General features: G+C 48.5%; 1 protein-coding gene across 9 annotated transcripts in view; it reads left to right on the top strand.

The window, feature by feature from the left end:
• PDE8B (phosphodiesterase 8B) overlaps positions 1-13,836 on the top strand; it is a 278,883-nt gene that overhangs the window by 136,059 nt on the left and 128,988 nt on the right. For 6 of the 9 annotated variants that reach the window (XM_075543049.1, XM_075543055.1, XM_075543051.1 and 3 more), the window contains exon 2: positions 1,673-1,732. The exons of 1 other annotated variant lie outside the window; for it this stretch is intronic. In XM_075543049.1, the coding sequence (XP_075399164.1) occupies positions 1,673-1,732 (60 nt within the window). The remainder of the gene's footprint in view (positions 1-1,672; positions 1,733-13,836) is intronic. 2 more of the 9 variants (XM_075543050.1, XM_075543057.1) reach the window with 1 other exon arrangement.

Genomic DNA, 13,836 nt, shown 5'->3' on the forward strand with positions numbered 1-13,836 from the left:
GAGGGCCCGTGGAGCATGCTGCTGGCTGGTTTGGTGAGAGGCTCCACTTTCCACCAGGACACTGGGGGCGAGGGAAAGAATGTCAGCAGTGGCCATGCCCTAGAGAGGACTGACAGCCCCGAGCCCCAGGAGTTCGACTGAGGAAAGGAGAAGCAAGAGTGTCTTTGAAAATGTAGCTGAAAGAGCAGTCCTGCCTTCTGTTTTTGGTAAATATTAAGAGCATTTTCTCTGTGGTTCCTCAGGCAACAGTGTGCAGAGCAGATCCATTTGTCACCAAGGGCTGGTTCAGAGAGCATCTGTGGCCTTGGCTAGACGCCCCACAAGGTGTCCGTGCAGGGCCCACTCCCCGGTTTCCTTCCGCAGGAATTTGCTACCCCTCCTGCCTCCTCCTCTTCCATGTGGGGTATATGCTGTCTTTTTAATCTGGTGTGACTGGTGATTCAAACGTGCCTTTGAGGTGTAATGGTTCTTTCAAGAGCCTGTTGTTTGGCTGAAAGGTGATCTCTGTGAATGGCACCGGATCCAGGTCAGAGGGGTGTCCGTAGTCTCAGGGGTTCCTCCAGGCTCTTGCCCCACCCACCCTGCACCCTTGCATGTTCTTCCTGCGGTCATCCCGGTGATCCTGGTAGGAGTGGTCAGTTGTACAGGAGCAGCGGGGCACCATTTCTGGTTTTCTTCACTCTTCTCCGCCGTGGATGGGAGGAGAACGAGAGTTGTATTTTAGATAGACGCTCCCAAGCGCCCCCGGCGTCTTTGTTTTCCACCTGATGCAGCCACCTCCGCTGGCTCTCCGGCCACCGCGTCATCTCAGGTTGGGTGCATTCCGGTGCCTGTTGAGTGTGTCTGCCTCACCTGCGGGGCCGGGGCAGGGTGCTGGCTGCAAGGTCGGCTTCCCAAACACCTGCAGCCTCTGACAGAAAAATGAAAATGGTTCCCAGGAGGTGAGGCCACGAGTTTCAGCCAAATGAGTTGAGGGAGAAGTCATTTTTAGAGATCTGAATGAAGTGATTGAAAATAAAGACAACGGTTTGCACTGTGCTTGCAGCCAATGCCAGTGAGCAGGCGCTGTCCCGTGAGCCCATTGGTGGCTTGGCCTCCTTCCTGGCACGGCAAGGCAGAGTTTTGCCTCTTACGCTCATGGGGTGGTGTGCTTTGCTCGGTTTGGAAATACAACTGAGATGAATCACTTGTTTGTGACCATCGAGGGTGAGCTTCCGCAGTGCACCCCCAGACTCGAATATGAAGATGACAAGAGATACGTTCTAGACCCGGGACAGCTCTCACGCTGTCGAAATGCATCCACGTGTCCTCTGGAGAGGGTCATAGGGGCTCAGGAAATAATGGTCAATTTCAGATTTTTTTCTGCGATAAAATAGTGCAGGCCTCGGTGGAAAACAAACAAGAACAACAAAAGGTTCCTTTAAAGAAGAATCCCGTGAAATCCCACCACTTAGTATTCAGCACGCTCCTTCCAGACGTTTCCCATGCCGAAAGGTGCAAACATTCTTTTGCAAAACTGGGGTTGCGCCGGACATGGTCTGTCATCTGCCTCTGGGTCAGTAAGCAGGCATCCTTTGGGGGTCCGCTTAGTGGCGTCACGGACCACCTGTGTGAGGAGGGGTGTGTCAGTGTGGTAAGACTTGACCTGGCTCACGGACTCTCCTTTATTCAGCAGGTTTCTTCGGCAGAGGTACGCATTGGGCCCATGAGACTGACCCAGGACCCTATTCAGGTACGCCACCTCCATTCCTCAGCAGGCCGCGGTGGGTTGTGGGCACCATCTCACCCGCTCTTCTGCCACCACAGGCAGATAGCCATCCTTGCCTCTGCACAAGTGGCTGTGTGTACAGAGTGCGTATCTGTGTCTAAGGAGCCCCCGCAGCCCCATGAAATAGCCACCGGGCTGCAGACCACAAGCTTGGTGGTTCAAACCCACCAGTCCCTCTAAAGAAGAAAGATGAGACTTGTCTGCTGCCCTTAATGTTTATGGCTCCTGTCCTGCATGGTCGCTTGACAGCAGTGGGTGGGTACATGTACATATACCCATATTTGAACGGAGGGTGTGTGTGTGTGTGTGTGTGTGTGTGTGTGTGTGTGTGTGTGTGCGCGCGCAGATGCTTATTTTCTTTACTTCCACATCTGATGATTCCAATAGAAGATGAAGGGTCCCCTCTTGAGTAGACACTCAATATGTAGATGGTATGTGATGAATTGTTGGGAAAAGCCACCGGTCTGCCCTGCTGCAGCCGGGGGGGGGGCACCTCGAGTGGGCGGAGGGCAGCTCCCCGCTATAAGCCACAGTGAGGTGAGACTGTGTGGCTTGGCAACAGGTGCTAAGCGTCTCCAGCTTCCCGTGGCAGCGTCGGGATGGCGAGGAATGATGCATTACATGAAGTCGCACCAAGTGGACTGGCTCACTGTGCAGTCTCTGTTGTTGATAGGTCCAACTCAAACCCACTGCCGCCGAGGCAGTTCCAACTCTCAGTGACCCTTAGGACAGAGTAGGACTGCCCCCGTGGGTTTCTGGAACTATAACCCTTTATGAGAGTAGAAGTCCTCATCTTTCCCCCCACAGAGTGGTTGCTGGTTTCAAACTGCTGACCTTGTGGTTGGCAGTCCAGCGCATAATCCGCTACACCACTGTGGCAGGGAAGGCAATCAACTGTCCACTTCCTTGGCCCGTGTGATTTGTGGCAAGTCCCCCACTGGGCTCTGGAGTGAGTGGCAGAGTGGCGGTGGGTCCGGGGAAGGCAGGCCGGACACCTGCAGCAGCGACCTTGCTCTAATGATGACGACTTACCCACCCCCACGCAGCCCCACCAGCGCCACGCACAGGCCCACCTTTCCTGCAGGACAGGAGGCTGGTTTGCTTCCAGACCATTCTTCAGCCCGTCTGCATGTGAACTCTCCTTGCTCTCCAGCCTGAATAAAGGGGCCTCTAGCTCGCACAACCTGGCTTGTGAGCGGACCTTTCCTCGCCTGGAGACATGTGGAGATGCAGGGAAGACGTCAACCAGCAGCTGAAAAGGAACACAGCTAGCCAAGCGAGAGGATGATGACCTGCTTGGTTTGTGAGGAAATGGATAAGAAATAGCACGATCTTACAGATTCTTTGAAAAGGAAATGCAAACCCAGGAAAAAGAGAAGAGAAGGGGGGTGGGTGTGGAGATTTCTCTTGGAAAAATTAATGAAAACAAATTTAGGCACAAAGAGAAGGGAAAAAAGACTTGCGTAAACATAGGCTCCAACTATTTGTATAGAATATAAACAAGTGGAAAATTCCAGCAGTGGTTCTGGGGGCACATACTTTGTACTCCCAATTTTGAATCAAGGAAATGACAAATAAATGAGTTGATAGCAGGGATTTATTCCCCAATAGCAATTTCTAGAATGTACACAGTGATTCTGGGGCTCCGCGTCGCCTTAGCTCTGCCTCATTTAGCTCCGTGTGTGCCAGCCGCTGGGCTGGTAGTGAGTGCTCACGAGAAGACTGTCTCAGCCGTGTTAAAGAGTCATTTGTAAAATTGCAAAATCGTGTGTACCCAGAGCCACCTTCACCCAGTAGTAGCCGCGATGCCCTCTTTGTCTCTGGCATTGTTTCTGAAACAAGAGGGCAGAGGCCATCAGCCCTGTCCTTCCTCAACCCTTTGCACTTCTTCCCCTTTGCTCAGCCGCCCCTGTGCTGAGACTGATTAAAATACGTATTTGCATATTTTATGAGTGTGCCCATTCTTCAGAGTTACTCCTGTTGGGGATGTGTTCAACCTTTGTTTGAAAAGCATCCAGTGGCAGAGCCCGTGCTGAACATTTTCTCCATGCAACCCAATTTTATGAGAACCATCCACCGGGAAATGTGGAGTGCTCATGTTTCTGCTCTCACAGATGCACACACCGTCTTAAATTCAGTTGCGTCCCAGGGCAGCTGCAAAGCCTGTGCTGCTGGTGAAATTAGGAGTTAGATGCTGGCATGCTGAGTGTACCTCCTCTCTTCCCTCCTCCCCCAGCGGTTCCCACCCCCACCCCCACGCTCAATTGGCCTCAGGTCTACTACTCTCGTTCATGGAAAGCCCAGGTGTGTCAGGGTAAATGCCCTAGCTCCCTCACTGCCATCAAATCATTTCCAACTCATAGCGACCCTATAGGACAGAGTAGAACTGCCCCCGTGGGTTTCTGAGATGGTAACGCTAGGAGCAGAGACTGGGAGCAGAAAGCCTCCCTTGGAGCAGCGAGTGGTTTCAAGCTCCTGACCTTGTGGTTAACAGCCCAACAAGTAGCCACTATGCCCCTGAGTTTTTAATAGCTGATTTTTTTTTTCAGAAATACATCCTCAGGCTTTTCTCCAAAGGCACTGCTGGGTAGACTCGAACCACCATTCTTTTATTTATTTATTTTACATTTTATTAGGGGCTCATACAACTCTTATCACAATCCATACATATACATACATCAATTGTATAAAGCACATCCGTACATTCTTTGCCCTAATCATTCTCAAAGCATTTGCTTTCCACTTAAGCCCTCTGCATCAGGTCCTCTTTTTTTTCCCCTCCCTCTCCGCTCCCCCCTCCCTCATGAGCCCTTGATAATTTATAGATTGTTATTTTGTCATATCTTGCCCTATCCGGAGTCTCCCTTCCCCACCTTCTCTGCCGTCCATCTCCCAGGGAGGAGGTCACATGTGGATCCTTGTAATCAGTTCCCCCTTTCCAACCCACTCACCCTCCACTCTCCCAGCACCGCCCCTCACACCCCTGGTCCTGAAGGCATCGTCCACCCTGGATTCCCTGTGCCTCCAGCTCCCATATGCACCAGTGTACAACCTCTGCCCTATCCAGTCCGGCAAGGTAGAATTCGGATCACCATTCTTTCTGTTGTCAGCCAAGCATATTTGCTCCTTCTACCTTTATGAGCCAGCCACTGGGGCCTGCAATCTGCAGAAGTTCAGTTAGGCATCAGCAGAAGCAGGGAGCTGCCCTGCCTTCGTCCCACCTCCCTGATGTCACGTGAGCCCACCTGAGGCCTTGGATCCGTGCCTTCACTGCAAGGGGGTCTGAGAGTTGCAACACTCAGCTTTCTGGAAGGCACGTGTGAAAAAGGTTGCTGTGCGCAATGAATGTCATTTCCCGCATCCACCATTCTGCCTCCAACTCACCAGACAGTGAATGGCACATGCTCTGCAGGACGGTTTCTAATTCTCATGTCTAATTATGTCACACGGAAGGCCGACCTTGTGTGCTTATGCTTTTTTTATTAATGATGATTTTCATTTTCAAGAGGTCTTTCCTCGTTTCCCTTGGATGGCTGCAGGAATCATGGCTCCCGCGGCCTTACTGCATTGCAGGCGTCCTGCTGTAAGCACCTGCTCAATGACATCACCAGCCTTGCAGCAGAGCAGTGACGACTGCGCCTCAGTCTGAAGGCCCTTCTCTTGAACGGCATGCATTGGGAAACAAGTCTTTTACTAAAGCTTGCCTCACTCCGACGTCTAATGCTTCAGTTTATACCGTATATACTGGAGTATCACCCAACCTGAACATCTGCCGAGGCACCTAATTTTACCACAAAAACTGCATTAAAATATGTGCTGAAAAACTTGGCTTATACACAAGTATATACTGTACCTCTTTCCCAGCTAGCTCCTGGACTCTTCTAGGATCCGAGAGAGATTGATAAAGAGCTAGATCATATGTGGTTATCCCACAGTTTTGTGGGGGGACGTTTACCAAGCTGCCAGCCAAATCAGTTCAGCCCACCTGGTAACCACTAAGCCACCAGCGTCCTGTGAACTGTGGTTTAGATCCTAATACTGCTGTCAACATGAAAATTCCCTCATTGTCATAGCTCTCCTCAGTTTATACTTTTTTACAATCCAAGATATTATGCACTCCTCACTGGATGGACATTTGGGTTAACCCTTTTTGATTATTGGCTGCTGTAAACATTTTCAATAAGTTTCTGTGTGGATAGACATTTTGAATTATCTGAGGAATGGAATTGCTGGGTTATATGGAAATTCTCTTAGTTGGTTTGTTTGTTTTGACAAACTGTCAGAATTGCTTCTGGAGCCACTATTTACATTCCCACCAGAAATATATAAGGATCCTAAGATCTCCATATCCTCACCAGCACTTCTTAGTTTTCACCTTTATGAAGACGAACATCCTGGTGGGTGTGGTTATCTTGTAGTTTGATTTATGTTTCTCTGATGGCTAACGATACTATCTTTGCATATGCTTATTGTCCATTTGAATGAACATCTTCTTTGGGAAGTTATCTGTTAAAATCCTTTGTCCATTATAAATCAAGTTTGTTTGGTTTTTTTTGGTGTTGTTGAGTTGTAAGGGTTCTTTCTTCATACTAAACCCTTAATAAAAAACCCGAACTCACTGCCATTGAGTCAATTCTGACTCATAGCAACCCTGTAGGACAGGGTTGAACTGCCCCTGTGGGTTTCTGAGACTGTCACTGTGGAAGGAGAAAGCGCATCTTTCTCCCCCAGAGTGGTGGTTTCAAACCACTGACCTTGTGGTTAGCAGCCCAATACGTAACCACTGTGCAACTAGGACTCCTAAACACTTAAGAGATCCATGATTTCCGACCCACCCTTTGTAGGTTGTATTGTTACTTCCACGAACGTCTCCTGCAAAGCGCTGAAATGTTTAATTATGTTGAAGTCCAATTTATTGCATTTCTTTTGTGTTGCTCATGCTTTTACTGCCATAACCTAGCAACCATTGCCAATTTAAAAGATGTACAGCTTCACCCATTTTTTTTCTTTTGAACTTCTACAATTTTCTTCTAAACCTTCTTTTGTAGTTTTTTATTGTAAAGTCTGTGGCCCATTGTAAGTTCCTTTTGTACATGGTGCCAGGTAGAAGTCTAGTTTCATTCTTTTGTAGATGGAGAGACAAATGTCCCAGCATCTTTGCTGAAAAGAGTATTCTTTCTCCATGGAATTTTCTTGGTGCCTCTGCCAAACATGAGCCGACCATAAATATGAGTAGTTATTGTTGGACTGTCAGTTTTATTCCTTGGATACATATGTCCCGATGCATATATATATATATATATATATATATATATATATATATATATATATATATATATATATATATATATCACAAACTCTGCCTGATCCTGCACCATTCTCATAATTGTTATATTTGAGCCCATTGTCGCAGCCACTGTCAATCATCTTGTTGAGGGCCTTCCTCTTTCCCGCTGCCCCTCTCCTTTACTGGGCATTATGTTCTTTCCCAGGAACTGGTCTCTCCTGACAACGTGTCCAAAGTACTTGAGATGAAGTCTCGGCATCCGTGCTTCTGAGAAGGATTCTGTCTGTACCTCTTCTAAGGCAGGTTTGTTCATTCTTTTGGAAGTCTGTGATACTTCCCGTGTTCTTCACCAGGACCCTAATTCAAATGCATCGATTCTTCTTCCGTCTTCCTTAGTCAGTGAATTCGTGAATCTGTCTGTCTGTCTCTCTATGTAAACTTGTAGGTGCTTTTATTTTAGTTTTCATTGATGTGTGGATGACCCAGAAGAATGGCTGAAGCCTCCATCCTAATTAAAAGTTGGTCAGGATTCTTAAGGAGCTGCTTAGTCTTCCAGGCCTCACGAAGCCTTTACTCATGATCACTTACTGTTTGGTGAATTTCTTAATTCCTGGAGAAAATGCTGGACAACAAGAGAACACACCCGACTTTGACACAGGCATGCTGTCACTGTTGAAAAAGCATCATTCAAACACAGCGTTCCTCACTGAGCCACACGATGAGAATGGACCGAGCGCCTCCTGTGGCCAACGCTCCTTGCTTTCAGGGTTCCCTGATCACATGGCTTCTTATTGTTTGGGCTACTTCAACTTGTATTGTGCTAAGTTACCTTTAAAAAAATGGGCTCTGTTTCATGCCTCCATCTTCCAGCCGACTCCCTCCCTTGGAGGAAAAAAATATCTAGTCTGTAACTTCACTGGAATGTCCAAAATGTTAATGAACTACATCAGCCAGAACCCTGAGGTTTGGGTTTAAAAATTACTTGATAAGGATTTGTCAGTAGTTCTTCTAAGGTTCTGTTTCTGGTTCACAGGGGCGCTTGCTCCCTGTCAGGACATTGCTGAAGTGCCCCCATGTCTCCACCCCGAGCCACGAAGAGGAACGCTAGGAGTGGAAGAGTGAATGCCATGTGGTACGGCTGAGTATCTGTCTCCTGGATGAGTGGAGTTGACTCAGTGACAGTCAACTTTCCCTATCTTGGAAAGGAAATGAAAAGCCAGGAAAATATTTTGAGGCAATAGATTCCTTTCAAAATTACATTATCTTAGAATCAAGTGGCCTTTTGTCTGTGTTGGTGCCCTGAGCACTGGTACTGCCCCGGGGTGGGGGTGGGGCGGGGGAGATCAACATGTTTCTTGGAGAAAGCCTCCCCACTCCTCTCACACTGGGCCTGTTAGCTAGAGATGCGACTGGTCCTCACAGCTGGGATGTTGGCCTTTTCTTGGCAGCATCTCCTTTCAAAGCATCATCTTCAAGATTGTGTGGGCATAGGCTTTCCTGCAGTCATTATACATTGGCGACCGCGTGGCTTTTCTGGAGGGACCGTAAAGTCTGTAACTAGTGTACCCTAAGTGAAATGGCTGAGAAAGCAACCTTCAGACTCAACATCATCTCCTGTGGCCCTCTGCTTGTGCCCTTGACCCCACTCAGCCAGCTTCATGGAACCACAAAGTTGTTGGGAATCTTGGCCCAACATTTTAGTAGGTGATGTGAAACTAAGATCAAGTTACCTGACCTACTTACTCGTTGCACAGACTGTGGGGGTGACACTGACCTTCGTTCAAATATTGTGAGCTACGTGGCTTTGGACGAGTTTTTTAGTGGTTTTTCTTTATTTATTTTGGACTCTTTATTGAGGTTTGGATGAAAGTTTACACAGCAAATTAGTTTTCCATTCAGCAGTTTGTACACAGTTTGTTCCGTGACATTGGTCGCCGCCCCCATAATGTCACAGCACCCTGCCCACTTCCTCCATGACTTACTGTTTCCATGAAGTCCCCTCTCCTGTCCGTGCCTCCTTTGCTTTGGGCAGGTGCTTGCTTCCCTTAGGGTCTCCTCTGCCTGGTTGCTGTGAGGCGTGCTTATCCCACGGGCCTATAAATAGATCCTACAGGCCTGTCTGTTGTTTGGCTGACAGTTAATCTCCAGGCTTTCAACCATTTCGAGTCTCAGTTTCCATGTGTATGACGATCCGGATAATACCCATTCGTATATTGTTGGCCTGCCCCAAGTCTTGGTAATTTCTATTGCCGCATCTGCCTGTGGAAGTTGTACATCACATCAAGAAGACTGAAGAAGAAGAGCCAATGCATTTGATTGTGGTCTTGGCAAAGAAAACCCACAGTACCCTGGGCTGCCAAAAGAGCAAACAAGTCTGTCTTGGAAGAAGTGTGGCCAGAGTGCTCCTTAGAGGCCAGCATGGTGAGACTTCCTCTCACGTACTGTGGACATACTGTCAGGAGAGACCAGTCCCTGGAGAAGGGCATCGTGCTTGGTAAAGTGGAGGGGCAGCAAAACAGAAGAAGGCCCTCAGGAGATGGCCTGACCCTGGACTGCCACAGTGGCCCAAGCATGGGAGCCGCTGTGACGGTGGCACAGGGCTGGGCAGTGTTTTGTCCTGTTGTGCATCGGGTTGGCATGGGTCAGAACCAACTTGATTTTTATTAAGTGGGATGTGCACTTACAGCACACTCACAGTGACTGCTGGTCGTTGGGAAATTCTCCTCTGATCACACTGGCCATCTGTTCCATCATATGTGGACTTCAACTTACACGACCTATGTATGTGATGCCATCCAGAAGCTTTTTCCTGATGCCAAGTGGTATCCTGATGATTGGTGGTATAATAGTAGGCATTGATGATGCCTTTGGAGAGTACAGACACACTCCGACTTGGAACGCTGATGATAACAGACGCCTATATTGACTTCCTTCTTCCGCATACGGAAAAGTTATTTTTGTTTTCATCTTTTGTGTAATCGGCCTCTGCCGGCGAAAATAGTTCCATGTTAATTTGTCAAAGACACATTATTGCTAGTCTAAAAAACATCCTCCCCCCCCCCCCCCCGGTGTTTTTGGTGAAGCGTGTGAAAGGGGGCTGGGTTTGAGGCTCCCAGGCCAGAAACTACATCCGCTAGAACTGTAGGAAGATGGCTGAGAAGGAAGCTGGGTGGAGTGGATTCTAGTCCTGGTGCTGCTCTGTTCCTGGAAGTTGCCATCCTCATTAGTTAGACGGTACTATAACTCATCCCAAAGCCCCTTCCTGTCCCCGAACTCCTGAGAGAGCCTCTGTTTCTGTCCTGGTGGCTGGTGGCTTCCTGTGAACTGCAGCCTGTGTTTGCTTCTGCAGCGTGTCCCACCAGGCCCCTCCACTGACTGCTCGTGGCCCTGCTCTGGGTCAGCCCGCGTTCACTTCAGCTCAGGATGAGAGGAGTTAGTTACCCTTGGGGGTTTCCAGAAGGTGTCCCCAAGTTCTCACTGGAGATAAGTCAGTCCTGGCTTTGCACTGTGCCAGCAGGCACACGATTCAGTTATCATGATTTAGTTACATGACACCACACCTCCAACACCATAGTCACATTTCCGTTGCCACTGTCCAATTATGTGCCGGGGACAAATAAAGAACATGCCATGGACTGCCGGGAAACAAAACAAGTCTGTCTTGAAAGAAGTCCAGACAGAGTGATCCTGAGGATCAAGGGTATCAAGGCTGTGTCTCACGTAGTCCAGACATGTTATCTGGAGCCCCTTGCCCTCCTCGAGGGGCCGCCATGCTTGGTCAAGTCAGAGTCAGTGGGAAAGGGAGGCCCTCAAGGAGATGGATTGGCACAACGACTGCTACCGGGGCTCAAGCAGTGCAGCCGTTGGGAAGGGGGTGGCGCAAGGGTGCACAGTGTCTCGTTTTGCTCTGTTGAGTCGCCACGAATCAGCACCGACTGGATGGTACCTAACAACAACAGCAATTGCATAAAGTATAAACATTGCTATTATCCCTTCAGTCTGTGATCGACTATGTCAATAGCAGGCATGCCTCCCGATCAGGGACCAATCGTGTCACTTCTTTCAAAGTCTCAGCAATTCGGTGTCAGCACAGACAGCAAGCCATGTAGGCATGTTGCCTCTTCTCGCTCAGCGACAAGCCCACGTGGATCATTTGGAGAGAGCACTGGCGGAAAGGAGGAGAAGCACAGCAAGGAAATGGAAAGGGGGCAGGATGGAAGTGAACTTGGAGTTGACTGAGCATAGAGTTGTAGAAGCAACAGTCGACTTGAGAACGTGGACACTGCCACCCCTGGGAGACCCGTGACGGTCTCTACCATCAGAGGAAGGCAGTACCGCGGGAAGTGGTTGTCACGGAAAGGATGAAGATGCCCCAGGAAGAGATGGCCGCGGAAACCAGGCGCGTTCATCAAAGCGACTCTTAGGGATAGTTCTCAGCACTGAGAGTGTGGAGGGCAAAATGCTGGAAGTGGCTTCACACAAGCGGGCAATTTGCCAAGGTTTTACAGAGATGCTCGATTCGCCTGATGATTTATTTCTGCGTCTAGAAAAAGACCACAAGTACTGTGTAAACTACTGTGGTAACTTTGAAAAAAATCATGTCGTTCTCCATGTTTCTCATGTTTCCAGTTCCAGGACACTAAGGAAACATCACTTTTATTGATTTGCCTCACTTTCCTATCAACGAAGTTATCTGTTGCTGCGAGCACAAGATCACAAAAACACTATGAGCAAGGGCTCCCGGTTAGGCAGCTAAAGCTCCAGGGCAGGTTCTCAACATTCCTAATGCCGAGACCCTTTAACAGAGCTCTTCATGTTGAGGTGACCCCCCAATCATAAAATTATTTTCATTGCTACTTCATAACTGTAATTTTGCTACTGTTAGAAATCGGGCAACCCCTGTGAAAGGGTCATTTGGCCCCCACGGGGGTCGAGACCCACAGGTTGAGAACCGCTGCTCTAGGGGACCCTTTCCATCTCTGTTGGCTCTTGGCGAAGGCCTTGGTCCTTGGCTCCTTGGTGGTCTGATGTAGTGGTAGCTCGCTCATCCCTGTCTCTGCTTGCTCCCTGGCTTGCTTAATTGCCTTTATATCTCAAAAAAAGATCGACTCCATGCTCACCCTGCCTCCCTGACCCAGTGGAATGATCACCACAGGCAGTTACAAGCTGCCTTTGGAGGACAAAGTTCAGTCCATGGCACGTCTGCCCTCACCGGGGAGCCCTAACTGCACAGATGGCTGCTCCCCAGAGAGTTAGACCGTCCGAGGGAGAAAGGAGCCGGCAATCCGCTTCTGCAAAGACCGCAGGCCAGCAAACCCTCGGGGGCAGTTCTGCTTCGCCCCGTAGGTTCCCCCGACTCGACGGCGTACGGTAGTTTCACCGACGCGAACAGTTTTGAGTGCTTGACCAATACATTGGAAAGGCCGTGATACAGTCACACTGTTTCTCACTGGTTGTCAGAGGCACTCTGCAAGACCGTTTTTCATGGGCTTGACCTACCGTGCAGAGTGAGCACTGCCTAGCCCCTGATGGGAGCCTCGGATGCTCAGAGCCTGCTCCCCAGGAAGAAGACATCTCCTCGTGGTCCCAGCCCCTAGCCCCACTCAGATCTTCCAGTCTTGGTGCCGTGTGAACAGTACGTGGTTGACTGTAGCAGGACTTTTGCCTTCTGCTTATTCTCTTAGAAACATGTTACTTATAACATTTGTTATCATTACCTCCTTACCCGACTCTCCTGCTGGGGTCCGAGAGCAGAGGCTGAGTGCTGGCAAGCTGGGTCATCTTTTCAGTGTCATCTTTAAGTCAGCATTGGGTATAGCTGATCACCTATGGATACACTTCAATGAGTGTTGAGCATGTCACATACAACACACAGGCGGATCAGTTTGTTTTTGTTCTTTATAAATTAAGCCCAATGATCTGCTTGAATGATGAATTTTTTAGTATAACCTGTAAACTTTTATGGGCTTTGTCTTAGTGAATGGCAATACACATTAATAAATGGCCCCATCTAACAAAGAAATTAAATATTGACACATCCTAAAGCTGCAGACAGACTGAATTGCTTCATGTTTTGTTCAGTAGGTTTTGTTTTTCATTTCTATTAACAGCTGCCTCACACACACATTAAGCAGTAGGGAAGATGTTGGAAGATAGTGGGATTTGTGGCAGAATCTCTGGAAGAGTTGAAAGCCGTGGCTTGGGAAGCAGGGTCATGGGCCATCTCTGAGGACGTTGGCAGAGGAAGCTGATGGCTCTTCCTATAGCATCTCCACTGTTCAGGGCTGCAGATCCCAATGTTTAGCCACCCTGTCTCGCTGCTCAAATCCCCAGAAAGAGAAGAATGTCGTTGACCCAGCTGTGGTCTCGCAGATGGCGCAAAGAGCCTGAACAACCCATTACATGGGCCCCCACTGTGAGTTAGGGGTATTTCTTAGAAAGAGATGCTCATCCTGAGTTGGAAAGACAATCTTCCCCCCAAACAGGGTGACAACTACAGTACTTTACTCTAAAATGTATGGTTTTTAATTTCCATAGATTTTCATTTATCATCGGAGTTAAATTATTGAAAAGCCATCTTTCTAAATTAAAATTTTATAAATGGAAAGAATTCTAAATGCTTTCCAAAGAAATCCCCTAACGAGTGTTTTTAGAACATAAAGGCCCCTCCTGCCTGTTCGTTTTGCAAGATTCCATGTGAAATCCAGTTTTCTAAGCCTTTAAAATGCTCAGCGAGGCGAAACCACGCTCTCTAGCGCTCTGCTGTGACCTTGACCTCTTC

The sequence above is a fragment of the Tenrec ecaudatus genome, chromosome 2, assembly GCF_050624435.1.
Source record: "Tenrec ecaudatus isolate mTenEca1 chromosome 2, mTenEca1.hap1, whole genome shotgun sequence".
NCBI classification, from domain to species: Eukaryota; Metazoa; Chordata; class Mammalia; order Afrosoricida; family Tenrecidae; genus Tenrec; species Tenrec ecaudatus.